General features: G+C 42.1%; 1 protein-coding gene across 3 annotated transcripts in view; it reads left to right on the top strand.

Annotated features, from left to right (window-relative positions):
- The window catches only part of LOC117522682 (voltage-dependent R-type calcium channel subunit alpha-1E-like), a 199,327-nt gene that overhangs the window by 166,107 nt on the left and 5,787 nt on the right, over positions 1-27,433 (top strand). For all 3 annotated transcript variants that reach the window (XM_034184133.1, XM_034184132.1, XM_034184134.1), the window contains 17 exons: positions 4,924-5,061; positions 5,237-5,438; positions 5,541-5,705; positions 8,476-8,586; positions 8,676-8,756; positions 8,929-9,048; positions 9,131-9,196; positions 9,268-9,359; positions 9,570-9,744; positions 10,615-10,742; positions 11,758-11,854; positions 21,646-21,751; positions 21,848-21,955; positions 22,062-22,162; positions 22,254-22,360; positions 22,450-22,543; positions 22,674-22,806. In XM_034184133.1, the coding sequence (XP_034040024.1) occupies positions 4,924-5,061; positions 5,237-5,438; positions 5,541-5,705; positions 8,476-8,586; positions 8,676-8,756; positions 8,929-9,048; positions 9,131-9,196; positions 9,268-9,359; positions 9,570-9,744; positions 10,615-10,742; positions 11,758-11,854; positions 21,646-21,751; positions 21,848-21,955; positions 22,062-22,162; positions 22,254-22,360; positions 22,450-22,543; positions 22,674-22,806 (2,024 nt within the window). The remainder of the gene's footprint in view (positions 1-4,923; positions 5,062-5,236; positions 5,439-5,540; positions 5,706-8,475; positions 8,587-8,675; positions 8,757-8,928; positions 9,049-9,130; positions 9,197-9,267; positions 9,360-9,569; positions 9,745-10,614; positions 10,743-11,757; positions 11,855-21,645; positions 21,752-21,847; positions 21,956-22,061; positions 22,163-22,253; positions 22,361-22,449; positions 22,544-22,673; positions 22,807-27,433) is intronic.

Genomic DNA, 27,433 nt, shown 5'->3' with positions numbered 1-27,433 from the left:
ATTCAATCAATCAATCAATCAATCAATTTTATTTATATAGCGCCAAATCACAACAAACAGTTGCCCCAAGGCGCTTTATATTGTAAGGCAAGGCCATACAATAATTACGTAAAACCCCAACGGTCAAAATGACCCCCTGTGAGCAAGCACTTGGCTACAGTGGGAAGGAAAAACTCCCTTTTAACAGGAAGAAACCTCCAGCAGAACCAGGCTCAGGGAGGGGCAGTCTTCTGCTGGGACTGGTTGGGGCTGAGGGAGAGAACCAGGAAAAAGACATGCTGTGGAGGGGAGCAGAGATCGATCACTAATGATTAAATGCAGAGTGGTGCATACAGAGCAAAAAGAGAAAGAAACACTCAGTGCATCATGGGAACCCCCCGGCAGTCTAAGTCTATAGCAGCATAACTAAGGGATGGTTCAGGGTCACCTGATCCAGCCCTAACTATAAGCTTTAGCAAAAAGGAAAGTTTTAAGCCTAATCTTAAAAGTAGAGAGGGTGTCTGTCTCCCTGATCCGAATTGGGAGCTGGTTCCACAGGAGAGGAGCCTGAAAGCTGAACCCTAGGAACTACAAGTAAGCCTGCAGTCTGAGAGCGAAGCGCTCTATTGGGGTGATATGGTACTACGAGGTCCCTAAGATAAGATGGGACCTGATTATTCAAAACCTTATAAGTAAGAAGAAGAATTTTAAATTCTATTCTAGAATTAACAGGAAGCCAATGAAGAGAGGCCAATATGGGTGAGATATGCTCTCTCCTTCTAGTCCCCGTTAGTACTCTAGCTGCAGCATTTTGAATTAACTGAAGGCTTTTCAGGGAACTTTTAGGACAACCTGATAATAATGAATTACAATAGTCCAGCCTAGAGGAAATAAATGCATGAATTAGTTTTTCAGCATCACTCTGAGACAAGACCTTTCTAATTTTAGAGATATTGCGTAAATGCAAAAAAGCATTAAGGAGGTTATGTTTTCATTTCAAGTTGTCTCTTAAGTAAACATATATTAGGCAATGATATGACATGTACCAATCTGTTTTATGCCAAGAACACAGAGACGCACATGACAAGACAAACTGCAACGAGACTGTCTGTGTTGCTGGGATGAGACCACATCACAGCAGTTTGAGCATGTTCAAGTCTTACAGTGCCATATTTCCTATATTACATCATCATAATGTGGATTGCATGGTGTTATATATGTGTTACAGGAGTGTGCACAGGGGCGCAGATACACAACACATTTGTATGTGATCAGGTGTTGTGACATGCCCACCCTTACCATAAGTGTTCCGTAATACACAGAAACACACACACATATACAATATACATATACACATATACATCCCAATTCCAAAGAAGTTGGGACATTGTGTAAAATGTAAATTAAAACAGAATCCATCCATCCATCCATCCATCCATCCATCCATTTTCTTCCGCTTATCCTACGTCGGGTCGCGGGGGCAGCAGCTCAAGCAAAGCCGCCCAGAAGTCCCTATCCACACACACCTCCCCCAGCTCCTCTGGGGGAACTCCGAGGCATTCCCAAGCCAGCTGAGAGACGTAGTCCCTCCAGCGTGATCTGGGTCTTCCCTGGGGCCTCCTCCAGATGGGACGTGCCCGGAACACCTCTCCAGCGAGGCGTCCAGGGGGCATCCAGAAAAGATGCCCAAGCCACCTCAGCTGGCTCCTTTTGATGTGGAGGAGCAGCGGCTCGACTCCGAGCTCCTCCCAAGTGACAGAGCTACTCACCTTATCTCTAAGGGAGCACCAAGCCACCCAGCGGAGAAAACTCATCTCGGCCGCTTGTACTTGCAATCTTGTTCTTTCGGGGTTGAGCCAAATCTCATGACCATAGGTGAGGGTCGGAACGTAGATCGATTGGTAAATCGAGAGCTTTGCTCCCCTACTCAGCTCTCTCTTCACCACAACGGTCTGATACAGCGACCGCATCACTGCAGACGCTGCACCAATCCGTCTATCGATCTCACGCTCCATCTGTCCCTCACTCGTGAACAAGACCCCGAGATACTTAAACTCCTCTACCTGAGGCAAGGACACCCCACTGACCTGAAGAGGGCAAGGCACCTTTTTCCGGCCGAGAACCATGGCCTCGGATTTGGAGGTGCTGATCTTCATCCCGGATGCTTCACACTCGGCTGCAAACCGCCCCAGTGCACGCTGAAGGTCCTGGTTTGACGAAGCCAACAGGACCACATTGTCCGCAAACAGCAGAGATGAGATTCTGTGGTTCCCAAACCGGACCCCCTCTACACCCTGGCTGCACCTAGAAATTCTGTCCATAATGGTAATGAACAGAACCGGTGACAAAGGGCAGCCCTGGCGGAGGCCAACATGCACTGGAAACAGGTTTGACTTACTACCGGCAATGCGAACCAAGCTCCTGCTGCGGTCGTACAGGGACTGTGCGTGCGTGTGTGTGTGTGTGTGTGTGTGTGTGTGTGTGTGTGTGTGTGTGTGTGTGTGTGTGTGTGTGTGTGTGTGTGTGTGTGTGTGTAGTGCATCCAGAAAATATTCACAGCGCTTCACTTTTTCCACATTTTGTTATGTTCCAGCCTTATTCCAAAATGTAGTAAAATAATTTTCCCCCTCAAAATTCTACTCACAACACCCTGTAATGACAACATGATAAAAGGTTTGTTGAAATTTTTGCAGGGTCGGTGCACAACCATTTTCAGAACTCTCCAGAGATGTTCAATCAGATTCAGGTCTGGGCTCTGGCTGGGCCACTCAGTGGCATTCACAGAGTTGTCCTGAGGCCACTACTTTGATATCTTGGCTGTGTGCTTAGGGTCATTGTCCTGCTGAAAGATGAACTGTCTCCCCAGTCTGGGGTCAAGAGCACTCTGGAGCAGGTTTTCATCCTGGATGTCTCTGTACATTGCTGTATTCATCTTTCCCTCAATCCTGACTACTCTCCCTGTTCCTGCCGCTGAGAATATCCCCACAGCATGATGCTGCCACCAGCATGCTTCACTGTCCGGATGGTGCCTGGTTTCCTCCAAACATGACACCTGGCATTCACACCAAAGACTTCAATCTTTATCTCATCAGACCAGAGAATTTCGTTTATCATGGTCTGAGAGTCCTTCAGGTGCCTTCTGGCAAACTCCAGGTGGGCTGCCATCTGCCTTTTACTAATTGAGTGACTTCTGTCTGGCCACTCTACAGGCCTGATTGGTGGATTGCTGCAGAGATGGAAGGTTCTCCTATCTCCGCAGAGGAATGCTGGAGCTCTGACAGAGTGACCATCAAGTTCTTGGTCACCTCCCTGACTAAGGCCCTTCTCCCCCGATCACACAGTTTAGACGGGCGGCCAGCTCTAGGAAGAGTGCTGGTGGATCTGAACTTCTTCCATTTATGGATGATGGAGGCCACTGTCCTCATTGGGACCTTCAAAGCATCAGAAATGTTTTTGTACCCTTCCCCGGATTTGTGCCTCGAGACAATCCTGTCTCGGAGATCTACAGACTATTCCTTTGACTTCATGTTTGGTTTGTGCTGTGACATGCTCTGTCAGTTGTGGGACCTTATATGTAGACAGGTGTGTGCCTTTCCAAATCATGTCCAATCAGCTGAATTCACCCCAGGTGGGCTCCAATTAAACTGCAGAAATATCTCAAGGATGATCACTGAAAAAAGAATACAGCTGAGCTCAGTTCAGAGCTTCATGGAAAGACTGTGAATCCTTATGTACATGTGATTTATTCATATATATATATATATATATATATATATATATATATATATATATATATATATATATATATATATATATATATATATATATATATATATATATATATATATACACGTGTGTTTTTTTTTTCATGTCGTCTTTGTGAGGTAAAAGTGAAGCACTGAGAATACTTTCCAGACACACACACACACACACATATATATATATATATATATATATATATATATATATATATATATATATATATATATATATATATATATATATATATATATATATATAAAATGTAGCACTCCGGCCATTCATTCTTACATCTCTCTGAGCAAACAAAATCAATTCTGCGTGCAGTAAAAGTATTTCTGGTTGTTATCCACATAAATACACAATAGTAAGCGTCTGTCACTCAGTGTCACTCTTAATTTAGTGCACTCTGTGCTTGCTCAGCTTGGCACAGTATGAGAACTAATCACATGCACGAACAAATTACTAAAACTGTGTGAACAAATAGTACCCTGTGCACACACAATTGTGTTTCAAGCACTCTACTCTATATAGAAGAATGTGGCCTTGTATATATTTTTTGTCAATCACTGTGGGTTTCTGCATGGATCACAAATATGATCACAATCTGCTTTGCATTTTGACACACATCTTGATCAATGGGTGGATCATGCTGTTGGTCTTTGATCCTGATTCCTTTGGTCCTGGTCCTGCCTTTGAACTTTGATAACTGCAATTTCTGATATAGTAGTTCAGAGATCAGTATCAAAGTTTAATAATCACCCTTTGATCTTGATTTCTTTGATCCTGTAATCTTGATCAAAGCAAAATAGACAGACAAACAACAATGAAAGTATAACTTTAATCATGGAATCACAGAAACCAGTTGTCAGGACCAAAGCTTGGTGATGAATCAATAGTCAGTTATCAGGATCTAAGCTGAGGATCACGGTCAGTGTCAAAGATGAGTGATCAAAGGACATAATTCAGGATCAAGTTTACCGATCAGCACAAACAATGAAAATTAAAGATGAAGGTAAAGAAAATGATCAAAGTTCAGCAGCCATGATCAAAGGTTTTTCAAACTGGAAATAGAATAGTTTGGGGTGTCACTAAAATTAAAGGGTCTGTGGAGCTCTCATTTGTGCTCGTTGAGTGATCTTCAAGTTAAAGTTTGAATTCAGTGATGCGCTTTGTTACCTACAGAGGTTATTACATTGACTACAGTAGAGACAAAAAGGAGGTGAAGAGAAGAGAATGGAAGAGACACGAGTTCCATTATGACAATGTCTGCTGGGCTCTTCTCACACTTTTCACCGTCTCAACTGGAGAAGGATGGCCTCAGTAAGTGTGCCTTTCACCTTAACATCACTATTTGCCATCCAAATTGGCGCTTCCTGCCATGAAGCAATAACTGGAAATGCACATTTTCCATAAAATTAATGTGAAGAAACTCTTGTGATTTAAAAACAAACATCAAACAACTCAGTCTCTTTCGTGTCATATCTTCTCCTGCCAGGGTGCTCCAGCACTCCACTGATGTTACAGAGGAAGATATGGGTCCAAGTCGAGGAAATCGGATGGAGATGTCTGTTTTCTACGTGGTCTATTTTGTGGTCTTCCCCTTCTTCTTTGTCAACATATTTGTGGCTCTGATCATCATCACTTTCCAGGAACAGGGAGACAAGATGATCCAGGAGTGCAGCCTTGAGAAGAATGAGGTGTTGACCAGCTGCACTATGCATTTGTTTCATTTATTTTCCTTTTCTGACACACTCAGTTTGAGTTCTTTGTGTCTGTTCTCATAAATGTCTCTCCATCAGAGGGCTTGCATCGACTTTGCCATCAGCGCCAAGCCGATGACCCGCTACATGCCCCAGAACAGACAAACATTCCAGTACAGACTGTGGCACTTTGTGGCTTCACCCTCTTTTGAGTACACTGTGCTGGTCATGATCGCCCTCAACACTGTGGTCCTGATGATGAAGGTAAATCACTCCGCACAGCAGAGCAAGTAAATTCTGAATTAGACTCAGCGCTGTTCCAAATATTGACCTGACTCATTTTCATTCTCTGCAAATGTAAGTTTCATTTGGACATGCTAATTAAAATTAAACTGCAAAGACATGCTTAAAATGAGATTTTATATATATACAGTTGTGCTCAAATGTTTACATACCCTGGCAGAATTTTTGCTTTTTTGGCCATTTTTAAGAGAATATGAATGACAACACAAAAACTTTTTTTTCACTCATGGCTACTGGTTGGGTGAAGCCATTTATTGTCAAACAACTGTGTTTCCTCTTTTTAAATCATAATGACAACACAAACTACCCAAATGACCCTGATCAAAAGTTTATATACTCCTGTTCTTAATATTGTGTATTGCCCCTTTAACATCAATGACAGCTTGGAGTCTTTTGTGGTAGTTGTGGACGAGGCTGTCTGATGGTAAAGCTGCCACTGAATATGTCTTGGACTTTACATCAATTACAAAGAAATAAAACAGTATGGTACTCTGTGGTAAATCTGCATGGAGCAGACAGTTTTTAAAAACTGAGTGACAGTGCAAGAAGGAGAAGAGTGAGGAAAGCCACCAAGACACCCAGACAACCCAGGAGAAGTTATAGGGTTACGTGGCTGTGATCGGAGAAATTATGCAGTGAGTTTTCACTGTGGTCTGTGGGGGAGGATTCTGTGGTCACCAGCAGGCCCCTCTAACCTCCAGGTCACCACCTCTAATTATTAGTAGCGCTAATATCATTTTATCGGGTATTGTGAAGGCTTTGCATCTGTCCATCCATCTGTTTGTCCGTCCATCCATCTGTCTGTCTGTTTCTTGGGACACCGACCATGGACACGTTCAAAGATGGCAAACCTTGACCTATCGTAAGAGTTCAAAAGGTCACATTCCGTTTCCTATTTTTATGCTCATGGCCAACAGCATGAATCATGCAAATCCACTTTTTTGAGGTGGGGGGGGGGGGGGGTGTCAGGATTCTGGGAAGAACATGCTGACAGCCAATCAGAGTAGAGAGGCACCGTGACGTCACTGGCTGGTCTTTCTCTACCTGCTAATCCAACATAGCAGAATCTGCTCCCAAACTGCTGCATTCTCGCAGTCGGGTGACGTCACACATGACATAATTTCTAGACGTCATCTTTGTTTGGGGGAAACGTGAGCACGTCTGCAAAGTTCATTGTCGCTCCACTTCCAAGTCTGTTTTTTGATGATGTATCAGTACGAAGAGAATTTGCCACCTGAGGCACGGAATCGATCCAAAAAGAAGCTGGAGTTGGCAGGAATCTGAAAATAACTGTATAAGATTATTGCAGACGACTGGCAAGACGATCCTAAACCATGGCCAGAGATTGATTATGTTGAGTATGTCTACACATACTTCATTAAGAGTCCTCGTGAGTATTCTTTTATATATATATATATATATATATATAAGAATATATTAATAATTGTATCAGTTAAGCCCCGGTCACACGGCACTAACGAAGGACGCCGAAGCCAAAACGAAACAAGAAATCTGGACTTACGTTGACTTTCTGAGACATCGTTTAACCATCATCCAGCTTCATTTCTCTAGCTGGCGCTTTGTCAGAATTTTCAAACTGTTGAAAAATGTGAACGGATCTTGGCGACAACCTCAATTCATAAAACATAAATATTAACACAAAAAGTACTTACCAATTGAAATGGGCAGAACACAGATAGCAGTGACCAGTTTTTGTTGATACTCCCATCTGTGTTTACAGCGGCCCTATTGATTGCAGCGAGCCATTTCTCACGCCTGCATTTCTCAGATGGTATAATATAGAACTGCCGTTCAAGATACCTCTTGGTTGGCTGTACCACCCGGAACACAACAACTTTTGGGCATTTTTGTGCTGTTTTCAATGTTACCGAAGTCGCTCAATTCCCCCAAACAAAGATGGCGGCTCACTTCTAGCTAGGAAGTTCCCGGATGTCCAACTGTGAGAATTTCTGTGTAAATCTAACATGTTTCTCATATATTATGTAAAAGCTAGCAAGAAATAAACACTTCTAAAACTGAAAACACTGTTTTTGTAACCTCATAACACCTCTGGAGTGATTTACAAGATGTCTCGCGGACATCAGCGTGCACGCACGTGACACACGGTCAAAGGTAACTTCCGCTCTTTTCAAAAGTTCATGTATGCGCACACGCACGTCCTCCTGCAGATGCTATTTATCATTGCATTATATTACAGTTTCAGGATCTAAATCAACACAAAATCAAATCTGAAATGATCAAACACTCCTATTGCGAACCCCCCCCCCCCCCCAAAAAAAAAAAAAAATCCAACATTTTTTTTTCTATTTCATTCAAGAAACAAATCAGTTATCAAGTGACAAACTTAATTTCCAAATGTAAAGAAGATACGGATTTCTTTGTAGTTTCTATGAATTTAACTAAATAAGTCACTTGGATGAGAGTTAAAACATCTTGAAGACCAACAGAAAGAGTGAAGTTCTCAAGCTCTGCTACATGGACAAGTGAGAACAGATTTATTTGTACTATACTGATAGATGACACAAAAACAGGGCATGATGACCACTCAGTAAAAAAGGACTGTACAAATCCAATCAAATATATTTGGACTTCCTTATAAAGTGCAGGAGAAATTATTCTGAAGCTTTGGTGAAAGAAACCTGACCTGAAAAGTGAGTTGATCCAGTCACATTTTGCAGAAACAGACCTTTTAGTCCTTGTGTTCCTTCAGTATCATTCGGCTCCGACAGCATATGACACAGTCCTGAAGCACCTGAACACAGCCTTCACTGTCCTCTTCTCCATGGAGTGCATACTCAAGATCATGGCGTTTGGTTTTGTGGTGAGTGGAAACCCAATAACAAAGGACGCCACTCATGATGCTGCCTCATTCTACCCATAAACACGATGTCTTTTTGTGTTTGCCTGCAGAATTATTTCCGAGACACTTGGAACATTTTTGATTTCATCACCGTTCTTGGCAGCATCACTGAGATAATTGTGGATTTACAGGTAAGCTGCTGCCAAGGCGTTGTTTATTTTCACATTGCCGTGGCCTTAAAAAAATAAACAAGTCATCGGTTCGAATTACGGCATTATTTATCTGTGCAAGTTCCCTTACGACCTAGATACAACTAAAATCTGGTGATAAATGTTCATCACCTGTCTGTCCCTTTTGTCCCAGTCGGTGAACACCATAAATATGAGTTTCCTGAAGCTGTTCCGAACAGCCAGACTGATCAAGCTCCTGAGACAAGGTTACACCATCCGTATTCTGCTGTGGACTTTTGTTCAATCCTTCAAGGTCAGACAGTCTTTTATTTGTTGTCATTTTAATTCCTCCTATAACCAATTCTTGCATTTTAATGATGTGTTGTCCCCAACAGGCTCTTCCTTATGTCTGTCTACTCATCGCGATGCTTTTCTTCATATATGCCATCATCGGAATGCAAGTACGTCAATATGTTCTCATCTAATATTGTCAGAAAAACCACTTTTCACTGAAGTAACTGTCTCACCGTAGGTGTTTGGAAACATCAAGCTGAACGATGAGAGTCACATCAATCAGCACAACAATTTTAAGACATTTTTTGGCGCCTTGATGCTCCTCTTCAGGTGGGTTTTATGAAAACAGGCTAAAAACTGCTGGAAATCTGTGTGGGTTTTTCATTTAGCACATTGAGAGACAGTCGTGTGTGTGTGTGTGTGTGTGTGTGTGTGTGTGTGTGTGTGTGTGTGTGTGTGTGTGTGTGTGTGTGTGTGTGTGTGTGTGTGTGTGTGTGTGTGTGTGTGTGTGTGTGTGTGTGTGTGTGTTTACTCCTCCAGGAGTGCCACAGGGGAGTCATGGCAGGAGATTATGCTCTCCTGCCTGTCTGGTCAAGACTGTGAGCCTGATTCCTCCATCGCTCCCTTCGTAACGTCGCCAGATCACGAGGGAGGCTGTGGAACTGACTTTGCGTACTGCTACTTCGTCTCGTTCATCTTCTTCAGCTCATTTTTGGTCAGAGCTAAAATCTTATCTTTAACATTTGTGTCATCTTTTCTTAACCTTCACCAAGGAGATTGTTTCACCTGTTTACTTGCCTGTCTGTCTGTCTGTCTGTTAGTTTCCAGGAATACATAAAAATTAATGAATGAATTTTAATGAAATGTGGTGGAGAGTCAAAGAAAAACCCATTACATTTAAGTGCAGATCCAGAACAAGGGGCAGATGAATGATAGTGTGTCTTCCCCCATTAACACTGTAAGATAGCCATCCATCGAGGTTAAAGTCCACCAATCATAATCAAAGATCATCATTCTTAATCAAAGTACAGCAGTCATGATTAAAACGATCTGGATCTGGAAGTAATCCAGATTAGGTCGGGATTAGGAAAAATAATAGCAATAAGAATAAACGTTCATTTATGAGAATCCAAGTCCTGCGATCACAATCAACTTCAAAATATAAAATCTGAGATACGGATTAAAGATTTGTAATAGTGATCAGGATCAAAGGTCAGCAATCTGGTTCACAAGTCAGTAGGCAGGAGCTAAGGTCAAGATTCACAATCAAAGGGCAACAATCACCATCAAAGTTCAGCAGTCAGGATAACAGGTTAGCAATTGTAATAATAAAACATTAGTCAAGATCAACTAAGCTACAGAAATTCAGGAGAAAAATCATGCTTATCTATCTATCTATCTATCTATCTATCTATCTATCTATCTGTCTGTCTATCTGTCTGTCTGACAATAATAAGTCTTGTGTATTAATATTATTCCTTAGTATTTCTAGACTGGCCTCAGAACTGGAATTCAGTTTGTGAATTAAAGGGAGCTGCCTTTCTACTTTTTGTTATTGTCTTATTTGTCTTACTTCACTCCTCAGATGTTAAACTTGTTTGTGGCTGTGATCATGGATAATTTTGAGTACCTGACACGAGACTCCTCTATTCTGGGTCCCCATCACCTGGATGAGTTTGTCCGCATCTGGGGAGAGTACGACCGCTTAGCCTGGTGAGGCTTAATCTCTCCTTTACATTTATTTTTACAGTCTTTCAGCGTCAATGTGCATACATCATTTCTTTATGTGCCCAGCAGAGGGCAGTCAAAGCCTGTGAAATGTCAGTGGATCTTAACATTTGCTCACAATGATGTTGGGTTGCCTTTAAACAAAATGATCAAATGCAACAATTGGACAAGTCCTGACCTCTGACCTCGCAATTCTCCAACACCGACAAGACAAAACACAAACAGGGATATCTTTATTTACACTTAGAAAATCTATTAGATGGACAGGTGCACCTAATGAAGTGCTTGTGACGAGTGTAGAAATAGTACAGCACAAAGGTTATCAGCAAAAATATCTGGAATATTTAATAACCAATAGAACTGCCTGCATGCTGAATACTCCCACCTGCTGGATGGTTCACTGATTCTGTATGCATAATTACGTAGGTGTGGTCATGAGTGGGGGGGGGGGGGGGGGGCTGTTTGTGCACAGAAATGTACTAATCCAGAGAAGAAAACTATTTTCTTGTTGTTTCACAGTAGTCAAGAGATTTTTTTTTAACACTTAATGCGTTCTAAAACTCAAATAGCACAGTCAGAAGTCCGCATGACCCCGCAGAAAAGATTCTGTATCTTAGTCAGACACTTCTTCCTTCTGTCGTGGTCACTCCCAACGTATGTGTGGTTCTGAAGCTCAAAATGAACTTTTATTTGTTTTCATTCACTGCTACTTGTTTAGAGTCATTTTATTATTGCGTTATCATAAGCAACTATTTTTGTGTGTCATGAAGCAGTAACAATAATTATTTTATTTGCACACTGATGTTCTGCATGAACTAACGCCGAATGTGTTTTAATTTTTTTTTTTTTATCTGTAAGATTTGTTAGTCTTTTTCCAGAAGTATGTGCTCTAGTGGGTTCTGCTCAAATTAGAATTTGTTCTTCTAAAGCTGTAAAGGTTGATCCAGTTTCTCATAAACTGATCCACGTTCTGTTTTATTTTTCTCGGTTTCTTCTGAAGCGGTCGTATCCACTACACCGCCATGTACGAGATGCTGACCCACATGTCGCCGCCCCTGGGCCTGGGAAAAAAATGTCCTGCTAAGATCGCCTATAAGGTATTGAATAATAGTAGTACATAGTCTTATTATTTAATGTTATATATATATATATATATATATATATATATATATATACATATATATATATATATATATATATATATATATATATATATATATATATATATATATATATATATATATATATATATATATATATATATATATATATATATATATATATATACGAGGTCTGTCCAAAAAGTATCAGACCTTTTTATTTTTTTCAAAAACCTTATGGATTTGAATCACGTGTGCTTGCATGAGCCAACCTTGAACCTTCGTGTGCATGCGTGAGTTTTTTCATGCCTGTCGGTTGCGTCATTCGCCTGTGCGTAGGCTTTGTGTGAGCACTGGTCCTCCCCCCTCGTTGGATTTTCATTGCGAGGAAAATGTCTGAACAACTGGAGAAGCGCTGAATCAAATTTTTCCAGAAACTGTGAGAGACAGCCAGGTGGAAACCATTCAGAAGATTCAGACGGCTTTCGGTGGCTTTTCAGTCGAGTGAGTATCCGAGGAATTGTGTAAGAGCTGGACATGTCACAACATGTCCTGTGAGACTTCCAACTTCTGCACGTCTTTCATTACAAAATCTCCTATAACAGTGGAATGTGCCGAAAAAGTGCTGATGTCCACCTCTTCTGCAATTTCTCTGGTAGTCAGATGACGTCCTGGATCAACACAGCGTTCATTTTGGAAATGATCTGGTCGTTTCAGCCTGTCGATGGCCGCTCGGAGCGCGGCGCACCCTCCGCCATTGTGCGCCATCTTTAAACCGGTGTAACACTCCTTAATCTGTGTGATGCCCATACTATCGTCACTGAAAGCCGTCTGAATCTTCCGAATGGTTTCCACCTGGCTGTCTCTCACAGTTTCCTGAAAATTTGATGCAACAAAGCTCCAAATGGTTCCACCTCGCAATGAAAATCCAACGAGGGGGGTGGACCAGTGCTCACACAAAGCCTGCTCACAGGCGAATGATGCAACCGACAGGCGTGAAAAAAATCATGCATGCGCATGAAGGTTCAAGGTTGGCTCATGCAAGCACACATGATTCAAATCCATATGGTTTTTGAAAAAAATAAAAAGGTCTGATACTTTTTGGACAGACCTCGTATATAGATAGATGCGCAACAAGAAGAAACTAAAATTTAACCTCCATAAGAACAATGTAGACATCATTGCAAGTCATGAATGTTCGAACATTAAGGATTCCATAAGTGTACATGGTACCAGAGCACCCTAGACCGAAGGTCGATGATAGATTTTGTGATCGTATAATCTGATCTGAGGCCGCATGGTCTGGACACTCGGGTGAAGAGAGCAGCAGAGCCGTCAACTGATCACCATCTGCTGGTGAGTTGGATCAGACGGTGGAGGAGGACTTTGGACAGACCTGGTAAGCCCAAACAGATAGTGCAGGTGAAGCGGGAACATCTGGAGGAGCCCACTGTCCGACAGATCTTCAGCTCACAGCTCTGGGGGAGCTGTTGTGGTATCCCTGTGGAGTTTGGGGGTGTTCAACCAGAATGGGCAATGTTCAAAGCTTCCATCGCTGAAGCTGCAGCAGGGAGTTGTGGCCCAAAATTCTTACAACCCTCGAACACCATGGTGGACACCAGTGGACAGAGAAGCCGTCCAACTGAAGAAAGATTCTTTCCGGTACAGAGTTTATTTCCACACTAGCATCACTGTAAAACTCAATGAGTGAGTTGAACTCAAACCATTTGAGGAAGCCAACTTAAATAAATTTTCACAAATTTAATTGTTAAAGTTTTAGTAACTTAACAATTTAGTTAATTAAACTAAATGTTTTTCAATAAAAAAAAGTGGAAAATAAATTTCTGCCTAAAAAATTTGCATTACATTTTGGATTAGATTTTTTGATGCATTCTTTGGTTTACTTGTTGACTCTGCATTGTGTTGTTATGACTCCGCCCAGTCGCTCTCCTCAGGACGCGAACGCATTGGAAGTCGGACTCGCTAACCAGAAGGCTAAAACCCATGGCTCTGGTCTTTTGATCAGAGAATTCTTTTGACCTGTTGGGAGTGAGGTTTACTAACTACATATGCACAACGACACCTGCTGGCCTCCATTACATAAACTCAATTAAAATGAGTGAATGGAATGCACTGGAAATACATCACCAACACTTAAATGCCCCAAAACTTTAAATGCACTTAAAGGAATTGAGTTGTTATGACAACAATTCATTTTTGAGTTACGTAGTTTAATTAATGGAAATGAGTTACTTTAACTTAATTATTGTATTAAAATGGAGTGTTTGGTTTAACAGTGATGGGAATTCCTTGAAATCCCCCAATCAGAGGTACTTAATGTGGCCTGGGAAAGGGACGGTTTGGGGTCCCCTGCTGGAGCTGTTGCCCTTGAGACCCAGTCCTGGTGTCGCAGACCCAGCGGTCCCCCCTAAAAATTGGTCTGCCCTGCCTCCACTGCACATGCGTCATTTCAAAGCTCAGCAGCTCGTCTGAGATGGAGTCTCTTCACCCAAAGCGATCAAATGGATTAATGTGATTATTAACCATCAGATGATAAAGGTAAAACCTCTTAAATCATTCTAAAGTCAGTTTTAAGCAGAAACTAGGCTGTTTTAGGCAGAAACGAGGTGATACTCCATGACACTTTGAAATAATGGATGCACAGTGAACGCAACAGCTAGCAGCCCAAGTAGCCATGGCACTCTGATCGCTTCCTCCGTCTTTTATGATGAAATAATGCTAAATTTACAGTAGTGTTCAGAATAATAGTAGTGCTATGTGACTAAAAAGATTAATCCAGGTTTTGAGTATATTTCTTATTGTTACATGGGAAACAAGGTACCAGTTGATTCAGTAGATTCTCACAAATCCAACAAGACCAAGCGTTCATGATATGCACACTCTTAAGGCTATGAAATTGGGCTATTAGTAAAAAAAAGTAGAAAAGGGGGTGTTCACAATAATAGTAGTGTGGCATTCGGTCAGTGAGTCTGTCAATTTTGTGGAACAAATAGGTGTGAATCAGGTGTCTCCTATTTAAGGATGAAGCCAGCACCTGTTGAACATGCTTTTCTCTTTGAAAGCCTGAGGAAAAAGTAGGGATGGGTATCGAGAACTGGTTCCTTTCGGGTATCGTTAAGAAATGATTCGATCCACCGACATCAATAAGCTTTGTGCTTAACGATTCTGTTATCGGTCCTTCAGAGTGACCGTTGTTTTGGCGGGTGTTTGTCAGGAAAATGATCATTTCTCTACATTGATTACAGACCCTGCAGCGGGTCCTTAATCAACTTTTCTGCAGCGCGGCTTTGCTTTGAACCTTGAACCAATCGAAGCCTGGTTCGCAGATTGAAGCAATGCTTCGGTCGATTGCTTCGTTTATTTCTTTCTTTCGCTTAATTTTCCCCCGCTAAAACCCTAAAGAGCATACATCTGTGAGTATTATTTAGCATTTAGCAGTTGCAGCCGTCATCACGTTCGGGTGCATTTGTTTTCAAATTGTAATATTCCTTAAATTTATTTTTGCTTATATATTAATAATATAATGATTATTATATACAATTTTAGGTAAAGAGACAAAAAGAACCTGACTAGAAACACAACAGAAAATATATAATAGCAACTAACATAAATAAATAAATACATACAGAAATAAATGTTTTCTGTGAACACCTAGTGACTCTCACACCTCCATTTCATCCCTGTCTTATTTAAGTTTAATGACAGTTTGTTTCGGTCAAACCATATTTACAGTTTAATTTCTTCAGTGATTTCCTCCAGAACTATCTGCCAAACTAGAAAACTGCTGCATCCTAGTAAGAGCAGAATACTACTGGAATGAATTTGAATAAAGAAAGTTGTATTTTTTTTTCTCACCTAAATGGATTCAGCACTCACTCCAGTTTATTGTCTGGAATAGTCCCAGATTGCATTTCAGAGCTTCTAGAATTGAAACATTTTCGTGCAGGTGGTGTTGGGGGGTAATTTTGGGTTTCAGCTTTTTTTGTTTTTCACCACTTTCATCCCTGAATATGAGTTGTGAGTCACTTTTGTGTGGATTAAAATTACTAACTGGGACTCCTGTCTTGTTGCGAGAAAGAAACGAGAATCATCCTCCGTTCTGTTCACACAGCTCCAAACGTTGCGCGGCTCTCTGACAAGTCAAGATAGAATGATAGAATCCAGTCTGAATTAATAACTTCAAAGCGAAACACAGTTTTGTTTATTTTTATTTATGTCCAGAGATCAGGGATACAGTGACTAATTTCATATTTATTTACTTTAAGACTCAAGGAAATACATAGAAAACCTGTAAAGCCTACTTTTACTACAAAATTCACGAGGTATCGATAAGGGAATCGATAAGGAATCGGATCGATAAGCAGAATCGATAATGGCATCGATATCGATAAAACCTCATCAATACCCATCCCTAGGAAAATGGGACGTTCAAGACATTGTTCAGAAGAACAGCGTAGTTTGATTAAAAAGTTGATTGTAGAGGGGAAAACTTATATGCAGGTGCAAAAAATTATAGGCTGTTCATCTACAATGATCTCCAATGCTTTAAAATGGACAAAAAAAAACAGAGATGCGTGAAAGAAAACAGAAAACAACCATCAAAATGGATAGAAGAATAACTAGAATGGCAAAGGCTCACCCATTGATCAGCTCCAGGATGATCAAAGACAGTCTGGACTTACCTGTAAGTGCTGTGACAGTTAGAAGACGCCTGTGTGAAGCTAATTTATTTGCTAGAATCCCCCGCAAAGTCCCTCTGCTAAATAAAAGACGTGCAGAAGAGGTTACAATTTGCCAAAGAACACATCAACTGGCCTAAAGAGAAATGGAGGAATATTTTGTGGACTGATGAGAGTAGAACTGTTCTTTTTTGGGTCCAAGGGCCACAGACAGTTTGTGAGACGACCCCCAAACTCACAGTTCACAGTGAAGACAGTGAAGCATGGTGGTGCAAGCATCATGATATGGGCATGTTTCTCCTACTATGGTGTTGGACCTATATATCGCATACCAGGTATCATGGATCAGTTTGGATATGTCAAAATACTTGAAGAGGTCATGTTGCCTTATGCTGAAGAGAACATGCCCTTGAAATGGGTGTTCCAACAAGACAATGACCCCAAGCACACTAGTAAACAAGCAAATTCTTGGTTCCAAACCAACAAAATTAATGCCTCGCAGATGTGAAGAAATCATGAAAATCTGTGGTTATACAACTAAATACTAGTTTAGTGATTTACAGGATTGCTAAAAAAAGCAGTTTGAACATAATAGTTTTGAGTTTGTAGCGTCAACAGCAGATGCTACTATTAGTCAAACTTTATTGCAGACTCTAACGTCCAAATAGACATACCATCACATACAAAACATAAAACAAATATGTAGTATAAGAAAAAGTGTATATATCACATAATGTTAAAAAAAGAAAACAAATGAATAGATATATATACACATACACACATATATACAATATATATACATACATACATTCACCCATACACATACATACATACATACATACATAAAAAAGTTCTTATGCAAATTCAATAAAAAGGCATCTAGTAAATAGAAGCAGTAAAAAATGCCATTTAAAAAAAAAAGTGCATACACATTCTATAAAAGGCACAAATATCAGTGTTTCCACATATGGGATTGGTATCTAACAGAACTGCAGCTGGGATTGGTCAACTGCATAATGAGATTATTCCCGGACCCCTGCGGTCTACATATAAACTTGTACATCAGTCTTCTCAGGGTAGCCTGGAAGGTGTTTAACCCTAAATCACAAAAGAGCTTGCTGGTACTACTACCCCTGGGCTTTTTGAGCAGGATTCTGAGACAGTCATTATACGCAACCTGATGTTTTTGCAAACTCTCCTTCTTATAAATCACCCAGAGGGGGGCCGTGTACATAGGGGTACAGTAAGCTCTAAACAAGTTCACCTTCACTTCATCAGAGCAGTAATGAAATTTTCTCACTAACACATTGGCTTGGACATACAGCATTCTTCTCTGTCTGAGCATGTCAGCATCATCCTCCATCTTATCATTAACAATGTGTCCTAGATATTTTACGTTGGTGCACACAGACAGTGTTGGACCAGACTATTGGTCACAATACTATTATTGTGAACACCCCCTTTTCTATTTTTTTTTTACTACTAGCCCAGTTTCATAGCCTTAAGAGTGTGCATATCATGAATGCTTGGTCTTGCTGGATTTGTGAGAATCTACTGAATCTACTGGTACCTTGATTCCCATGTAATAATAAGAAATATACTCAAAACCTGGATTAATCTTTTTAGTCACATAGCACTACTATTATTCTGAACACTGCTGTATGTGGGAATGATTGTTGTACAAAAGCTTCAGATATCTGTTGCTGAGATAGATGATGACTGGAGTGCAGTTTTAAGTAGAAACGAGGTGATAATCAGTGAACCGCAGCTGATGATGCATGCGCAGTGAAGGCAGGGCGGACCAATTTTTAGCGGGGGACCGTTCAGTCTGCGACACTGGATAAGCAGTTGTTGATGTATGTATGGTATGTAAGAACAATTTAAAATTAAAACATCAAGTACATATACAAACAGAACATACAAACCAACACTCACTCATCTTCAACTTCTTATCTGGAACCAGGTTTCAGGGGCAACAGCTCCAGCAGGGGACCCCAGACTTGCCTTTCCCAGGCCACATTAACCACCTCTGACTGGTTGATACCGAGGTGTTCCCAGGCCAGTGTGGAGATATAATCTCTCCACCTAGTCCTGGATCTTCTCCGGGGTCTCCTCCCAGATGGATATGCCTGGAACACCTCCCTAGGAGGTGCCAGGGGGCACCCTTACCAGATGCCCGAACCACCTCAGCTGGCTTCTCTCAACACGAAGGAACAGTGACTCTACTCCAAGTACCTCGCGGATGACCGAACGTCTTACTATATCTCTACCATTATTTAATGCTTCGATCTTAAATATGATCAATCTATCTTTATTAGTTGGCTATGTACCACAGGCTTTTAAGGTGGCAGTAATTAAACCATTACTTAAAAAGCCATCACTTGACCCAGCTATCTTAGCTAATTATAGGCCAATCTCCAACCTTCCTTTTCTCTCAAAAATTCTTGAAAGGGTAGTTGTAAAACAGCTAACTGATCATCTGCAGAGGAATGGTCTATTTGAAGAGTTTCAGTCAGGGTTTAGAATTCATCATAGTACAGAAACGGCATTAGTGAAGGTTACAAATGATCTTCTTATGGCCTCAGACAGTGGACTCATCTCTGTGCTTGTTCTGTTAGACCTCAGTGCTGCTTTTGATACTGTTGACCATAAAATTTTATTACAGAGATTAGAGCATGCCATAGGTATTAAAGGCACTGCGCTGCGGTGGTTTGAATCATATTTATCTAATAGATTACAATTTGTAATCAGGTCCCATCTTATCTTAGGGACCTCATAGTACCATATCACCCCAATAGAGCGCTTCGCTCTCAGACTGCAGGCTTACTTGTAGTTCCTAGGGTTTGTAAGAGTAGAATGGGAGGCAGAGCCTTCAGCTTTCAGGCTCCTCTCCTGTGGAACCAGCTCCCAATTCGGATCAGGGAGACAGACACCCTCTCTACTTTTAAGATTAGGCTTAAAACTTTCCTTTTTGCTAAAGCTTATAGTTAGGGCTGCATCAGGTGACCCTGAACCATCCCTTAGTTATGCTGCTATAGACTTAGACTGCTGGGGGGGTTCCCATGATGCACTGAGTGTTTCTTTCTCTTTTTGCTCTGTATGCACCACTCTGCATTTAATCATTAGTGATTGATCTCTGCTCCCCTCCACAGCATGTCTTTTTCCTGGTTCTCTCCCTCAGCCCCAACCAGTCCCAGCAGAAGACTGCCCCTCCCTGAGCCTGGTTCTGCTGGAGGTTTCTTCCTGTTAAAAGGGAGTTTTTCCTTCCCACTGTCGCCAAGTGCTTGCTCACAGGGGGTCGTTTTGACCGTTGGGGTTTTTACGTAATTATTGTATGGCCTTGCCTTACAATATAAAGCGCCTTGGGGCAACTGTTTGTTGTGATTTGGCGCTATATAAATAAAATTGATTGATTGATTGATCTCTAAGAGAGACACCAGCCACCCTCCTAAGGAAGCCCATTTCGGCCACTTGTACCCGCGATCTACAATAGTTCTTTCTGTCATGAGCCAACCCTCAGGACCATAGGTGAGACTAGGAGGAACCAAGATTGACCAGTCGATCGAGAGCTTTGCCTTTTGGCTCAGTTCCCTTTTCATCAACCAACCAAACCAATCAACAAACCAACAGATATTGTTAACGTTAGATGGAGCCAATCAAACTAATTACGGACAGCAGAAAATATCTGTTTTAAGATGATCCCTATCAAGGATCAAGGAAATTTTATTGTCACAGAGGAACTTTCCTGCACAATGAAATGTGGCTACTGCATTTAACCCATCCTATTTGCCAGTAGGAGCAGAGGTCGCCATTAGGCGCCCGGGGACCAGCTCCAGATGTACATCCCTGCGTTGGTCAACAGCAGGGCTGAGCAAACCAACACCGACCCATAACAAACAACACACATAACACACAACACATAGGCCGGCCCGGTACATAAAACATATATATGAAGCAAAACACGAGGGAAAAAGAGAAGAAAAAAAGCCCTCATAGCCGCTGCATTACACAGCGGCAATGAGGAAAAAAAAATCCCATCAGCACAAAAAAACAATAATCACAGAGACAAAACAAGGGCACAGGACGACAACCGAGATTTGAAAGGACCAGTTTATCAGAACACTCCAGAAGGCAGCCAGTTTCGGCGCCGTCGACGGCCTTGTTCGACAGTCTGGGGGGGGGAAGGGAACAGCCCTGCGCAGGCTGAGAAAGTCCTGGACAGTCCACAGTTCACGTCAGGGCTGGAGAAGCTGAGGGGAGGGGGGAAGACCAGGGAGCGAGGCATAAGAGTGTTGTTCTTCTGAGGAGGTATCTTATCACAGCGACCTTGAAGTGCAGCTGTATTTGGGGAAGCCAAATGAATAGCCAGATTAACAGACGCCTGAAAGATTCCACAGTTCTGAGAACAGAGTGGCTCCCAATGCATCTGAAATGTAGAATGTAGAATGTGGTCTTCACAGACGGTCAAAGCGGGTTTCCAGGGCTGCAAACCCAGAGATGTCATCCAATGCGCGGTTAACCCCCGCCGACTGCGCAGCCACTGCCTTCCCAATCGAATCAATCATATAGGGCAGCTTGGAACGACCAATCAAAGCTGCTTCCACTTTCTTGATTTTCCGGTAAACCAGCAAGTGCCCCGCTCCACACATCAGAAAGCCGGTCACCACCAAGCCGAATATGTACACATCTTCAACGTCCTCCACAGAAAGCATGTAAAGGCACATGACCTGCCATCTCCTCCACGAGTCCATCACGTAACCCATCACATGCGACCCATCAGGACAGGTCGGGTCCTCCGCTCCCGAAGATCTTGTAGAAAAAATAGTGTCAATTGCGTTCAGAGACCACTTTAACAAATCCATTTTTGTCGTTTCCAGAAGAGCAACGCTGCAGCCTCACAGACAACACGCCACAAAAGCAGGAAAGATAAGGAGGGAGGGAGAAGAGAAAAGTGCGTCCGTCTCGGTCGAGTGCAAGCTGGCAAAAAAAAAAAAAAAAAAAAAGTGGATGTGGACTTTTGCTTTTTATATGAAACCTGATCACTGATGTCTCTGTGTGGAATAACTCATTTCCCCCTCGCTGTTTCAGAGGTTGGTGTTGATGAACATGCCTGTGGATGAAGACATGACTGTTCACTTCACCTCTACGCTGATGTCACTCATCCGCACGGCTTTGGACATCAAAATAGCCAGAGGTCAGAGTTCAGGGATGAGCATGATGTAAATGGTGTTGTGTGTAAATATAACATTTGTACTGACCACATTTGGCTTAATGTGAGTGTTGGTCACAGGTGGTGAGGACCGTGCTGCCCTAGATACAGAACTCCAAAAAGAGATCAGCATCATTTGGCCTTATCTGCCCCAGAAAACCTTGGACCTACTGGTACCTATCAACAAAGGTCTGCTTCAAGCTCCAGAACCTAATAGTTAATGCACAAAGAAACAAACAAATGGATAACAGTGTGTGTGCGTGCGTGCGTGTGTGTGTGTGTGTGTCCCATCCAGATACTGACATGACGGTCGGGAAGATCTACGCCTCCATGATGATAATGGATTATTTCAAACAGAACAAAGCCAAGAAGCTCAGGCAGCAACTGGAAGCTCAGGTTGGCCTCGAAACATTCTCTCACTGTCGTTCAAAATAAAAAGTCTTTCTTTTACTGACGTATTTCCTTTGTTACATTTGCTTCATTCCAGAAGAGCAACTTGATTTTCAAGCGTCTGGATGCCTCGACTCTTCCTGAGGACATCCTGTCCAACACGCAGCCGCTGCCTAAGATGGCTCACAGCGCGGGTTCAGCCCTGTGAGCCCGTGCACGCACACAGACATGACTGTGACTGTTTTTAAAACTGATTTATTTATTTATTGTGGTTGTTGTTGTTGTTGTGGTAGGACGAGGGGAGGCTTTGTGGCTTTGAGTCCCATCTCACCCCAGGACCTGTTTTTACAGCCCATCAACTCAGACATAGACTCGAGTCAACAGCAGGTAAAAATAAGGCCTATACACACATGCGTGCGTACGCAAACACACACACACACACAAACAGCAGAAAGCAGACGTGAATGCAGCTGGAATATTTCTAATATAAGATTTACATTTGAACTTGTTTATGCAGATTGAGGTTAAGAGTGGATCCATGAAGCGTTCTGCCTCCACTGGTTCAGATCAGCAGGCCAACGGTCTTTGGCAGGAGGAGAAGAGTCCTGAGCGAGTTTATAGACCTCGTCACAAAAGCTACAAAGCTGCTGGTCAGTTCACTTCACACATGGCAGAATGAAAATAGGATTTTGTTTTTTTTTATCAGCTGAAGTCATATATTTAATTACACTTGTCATATCACCAAACAATACGTACATGTGTTAAGTCAATGAAAATGTCTCCTTCATTTCCATATACATTTAGTTAAAAAATAGTATTGAAAAGACAATTGCTGGGACACCTCAGTAGTCCCTGAGTCAAACAGGTTGTAAGGTGATACTGAAAAGTGATGCAAATTATTGGTTGAGCTAATAAGGTTCTAAAAAAGGAATAGTTTGCACCATCTATTATGCTTAGTTATAACATTACAGAGTGTCATATGTGTCATATGTCATAAAATCCAATGGACAGTGACCGATGAGGAAGCCAACAACGAGAAAAGGTCAAAGGGTGCCCACATTTCATGTGGCTGCAACAGATGAATGGCTAATTTTGAGAAGAGGTTATCTGCCTGGATGATTGCATCCAGACCTCAAGGCCACTCCATAGTGTGGTGGACGAGGCGACACACAGCACCAGGTTGTGCTCTCAGACTCGACCTGATGAAACAAAATTGTGGTTGGAAATGTCCAGCAGAACCTCAGGATCACATCTAAGGAGCTGATGGAGTTAAGGTGCCTTGACACTTGCACACATTTAACCCACGCACTGCCGCACAATTCGTCGTGCCAGTGCCACCCGCTGTGTCCCGCTGGATGCTGTGTTACATAAAATAATTATTTCCTAGCGGATTAATCATTTGCTATCAGATTTTGACTGGTGAAACCACCTCTAATCGATTCAGGAATCACAGAGGAATTTTCTACAGCTGCAGTTTTTTTCTCTCTCTCGTGTGCTTCATGACGTGGAGAACGCATTTGCATTTTCATTTTCATTCTTTTTATGAGTACCTGTAAAATTATGTTTATTATAGATTTAACATCCTGTCATAATCCTTCAGATGAGCTGCACTGGGGGGTGTTGCGCTGATACAATGACACCCTATTACTCAGTGTTTTTTAATTGTTTGCCCAGTGTTCACTTGTTCACATAATTAATGTGTCCCAGATTTTGAACATTTCAAAATTTTCTTTGCACACTTGCACAAAGCCGCATGCAGTTTATAACAGTTTACAACATGTTTACTCTGGCATGGCAGTGTCAAGACACCTTTATTAGAGGCATCAGACAGAAATGTAATATTGTTCAGCTTTAAAAGAGCGCTTAGTCACCATGAGCTAAAAGGATGTCGACCAGTGACCAATTAATCACAATTCTACATTACAGAGTAAATCGGAATTAAAGCTCCAGATGACAAAGACAGAAGCCTTCATTTTTATTATTATTAGGGCCCGAGTAGGAAAAAGTCCTAAGTCCTAAGATATACAAACGTCTCTTGCACCATTGGTCTACTCCAAACAGAAAGTTGGCCATTTTAAATTTTCTTGTAATTTTAGTGTGATTTCCACACATTGTATTGAACGAACTCCTAGAGATTTTGTCCAATGCACTTCAGATTTCTTTCACAGTATCCAGAGATGATACTGATCAAAAATTATCGAAAGCTTTTCTCTATGTCGAAGGATGTGACCGCTATGGCGCCGCCATTTTGGCCCTTTGCCATGGAACATCAAGTCATGATAACTCCTTCATGCTTTGCCTGATTGACTTGAAAGTTCACATGTGTGATGACAGTTGGCCCCTGAACACACCTGCCCCCTTTGTTTGTGCTGTGAGCACCCCCTAGTGGATGAACCATCAACATGTCATAACTCCTTCATGCATTGTGTGATTTGCTTGAAATTTGAACTGTGGGATGAGTGGTTGCCCCTGTACGCACATGCCCATATCTGGTCACAAGGGGACGCGCTGACCTGGGTAGGCGGTCGCGCGGAACGAGGGCCCATATATGTCTGCTTGCAGTCCTAGTTGTTGTTATTATTATTATTATTATTATTATTATTATTATTATTATTAAATGTCTTTATATTTGTAGAAAATGTGTCTTAATGTAAATGTCAAGATTCAAGGTGTTTCTTGTTTTTGTGAGAGCACAATGAAATTGCAAACGATGAGCACAAATATGCAAAACACCTGTGTGTGTGTGTGTGTGTGTGTGTGTGTGTGTGTGTGTGTGTGTGTGTGTGTGTGTGTGTGTGTGTGTGTGTGTGTGTGTGTGTGTGTGTGTGTGTGTGTGTGTGTGTGTGTGTGTGTGTGTGTGTGTGTATATATATAAAAATAAAAAAATAGTAAAAATATAAATGCAACACTTTTGGTTTTGCTCCCATTTTGTATGAGATGAACTCAAACATCTAAAACTTTTTCCACATACACAATATCACTATTTCCCTCAAATATTGTTCACAAACCAGTCTAAATCTGTGATAGTGAGCACTTCTTTGCTGAGATAATTCATCCCACCTCACAGGTGTGCCATATCAAGATGCTGATTAGACACCATGATTAGTGCACAGGTGTGCCTTAGACTGCCCACAATAAAAGGCCACTCTGAAAGCTGCAGTTTTATCACACAGCACAATGCCACAGATGTCGCAAGATTTGAGGGAGCGTGCAATTGGCATGCTGACAGCAGGAATGTCAACCAGAGCTGTTGCTCATGTATTGAATGTTCATTTCTCTACCATAAGCCGTCTCCAAAGGCGTTTCAGAGAATTTGGCAGTACATCCAACCAGCCTCACAACCGCAGACCACGTGTAACCACACCAGCCCAGGACCTCCACATCCAGCATGTTCACCTCCAAGATCGTCTGAGACCAGCCACTCAGACAGCTGCTGAAACAATCGGTTTGCATAACCAAAGAATTTCTGCACAAACTGTCAGAAACCATCTCAGGAAAGCTCATCTGCATGCTCGTCGTCCTTATCGGGGTCTCGACCTGACTCCGGTTCGTCGTCGTAACTGACTTGAGTGGGCAAATGATCACATTCGCTGGCGTTTGGCACGTTGGAGAGGTGTTCTCTTCATGGATGAATCCCGGTTCACACTGTCCAGGGCAGATGGCAGACATCGTGTGTGGTGTCGTGTGGGTGAGCGGTTTTCTGATGTCAATGTTGTGGATCGAGTGGCCCATGGTGGTGGTGGGGTTATGGTATGGGCAGGCGTCTGTTATGGACGAAGAACACAGGTACATTTTATTGATGGCATTTTGAATGCACAGAGATACTGTGACGAGATCCTGAGACCCATTGTTGTGCCATACATCCAAGAACATCACCTCATGTTGCAGCAGGATAATGCATGGCCCCATGTTGGCAAGGATCTGTACACAATTCTTGGAAGCTGAAAATGTCCCAGTTCTTGCATGGCCGGCATACTCACCGGACATGTCACCCATAAAACAAAACTGCACCTTTCAGAGTGGCCTTTTATTGTGGACAGTCTAAGGCACACCTGTGCACTAATCATGGTGTCTAATCAGCATCTTGATATGGCACACCTGTGAGGTGGGATGGATTATCTCAGCAAAGGAGAAGTGCTCACTATCACAGATTTAGACTGGTTTGTGAACAATATTTGAGGGAAATGGTGATATTGTGTATGTGGAAAAAGTTTTAGATCTTTGAGTTCATCTCATACAAAATGTTTCTGTGTAGGCTCTCAGTTGTCCAGGTTGTTTCCATAGTAGAGAAGCTTGAATCTTCGACTGGACTGGGTTGCTTGACGCGAGGACGTTTGCTCTTCTGCTCTTCAGCTCTTCAGCTCAAACCACCCCCTTGAACACAAGCTCGGGGTGATCAGGACACTTCAACACAGAGCCCTACAGGTGCCCACAACTGCAGAGGGAAGGGCTAAAGAACAACAACGTGCCTGGAAAGCCCTCACAGTATGTGGGTACCCACGATGGTCCCTGGACAAAGTGCAGAAGTCCCAGAGAACAAAGAGACCAGATAGACAGGAGACGGAGACAAGAAGAAGAGGAGTGTCTCTCCCTTATTTAGCAGGAGTAGGGGAAAAACTACAGAGGATCTTCAGACAGCACAAAATCCCAGTTTACTTTAAACCGGTCAACACCTTGAGACAGAAATTAGTTTACCCTAAGGACATGATCCCTAGTTACAAACAGAGCAATGTAGTGTATTCTATCAGATGTCAGGAAAACTGTAACGAACACTACATAGGTGAAACGAAGCAACCTTTACACAAGCAACCCTTACCAGCACCGCAGAGAGGGCGCCAGTGGACCTCAGTCTGCGTTTCACCTCCACCTTAAAGACACTAACCACATGTTTGAGGACAAGGAAGTTAAAATATTAGCCAGAGAGAAGAAATGGTTTGAGAGAGGGGTCAAGGAGGCATTCTTTGTGAAACGTTTTAAACCCAGCCTTAACTGGGGAGGGGGTCTGAGACACACTATATCCCCTGTTTACAATGGTGTACTCAGATCAAAGGAGTTTCAGTCTTTTGTTCATGGTAATGAGTCATTCACGCCATCAAGGGAGCCATCACAAAGGCATCCATCCCATCATTAGAGGGACAGCTGTCCTGCCATTAGGTGTGCTAACTACAGCACAATAGTTGCTAATTAGAGCTATTGTTTAGTCACTAGCCTATAGCAGTCTGCCTCTCAGTAGGAGGGGTCTGGTTAGGTTTAAAACTCCAGCTTTTGTTGGCTTCT

Source organism: Thalassophryne amazonica, chromosome 12 (assembly GCF_902500255.1).
Source record: "Thalassophryne amazonica chromosome 12, fThaAma1.1, whole genome shotgun sequence".
NCBI classification, from domain to species: domain Eukaryota; kingdom Metazoa; phylum Chordata; class Actinopteri; order Batrachoidiformes; family Batrachoididae; genus Thalassophryne; species Thalassophryne amazonica.
The sequence above is the reverse complement of the archived record's forward strand: the minus strand, read 5'-3'. Positions and strand labels throughout refer to the sequence as shown.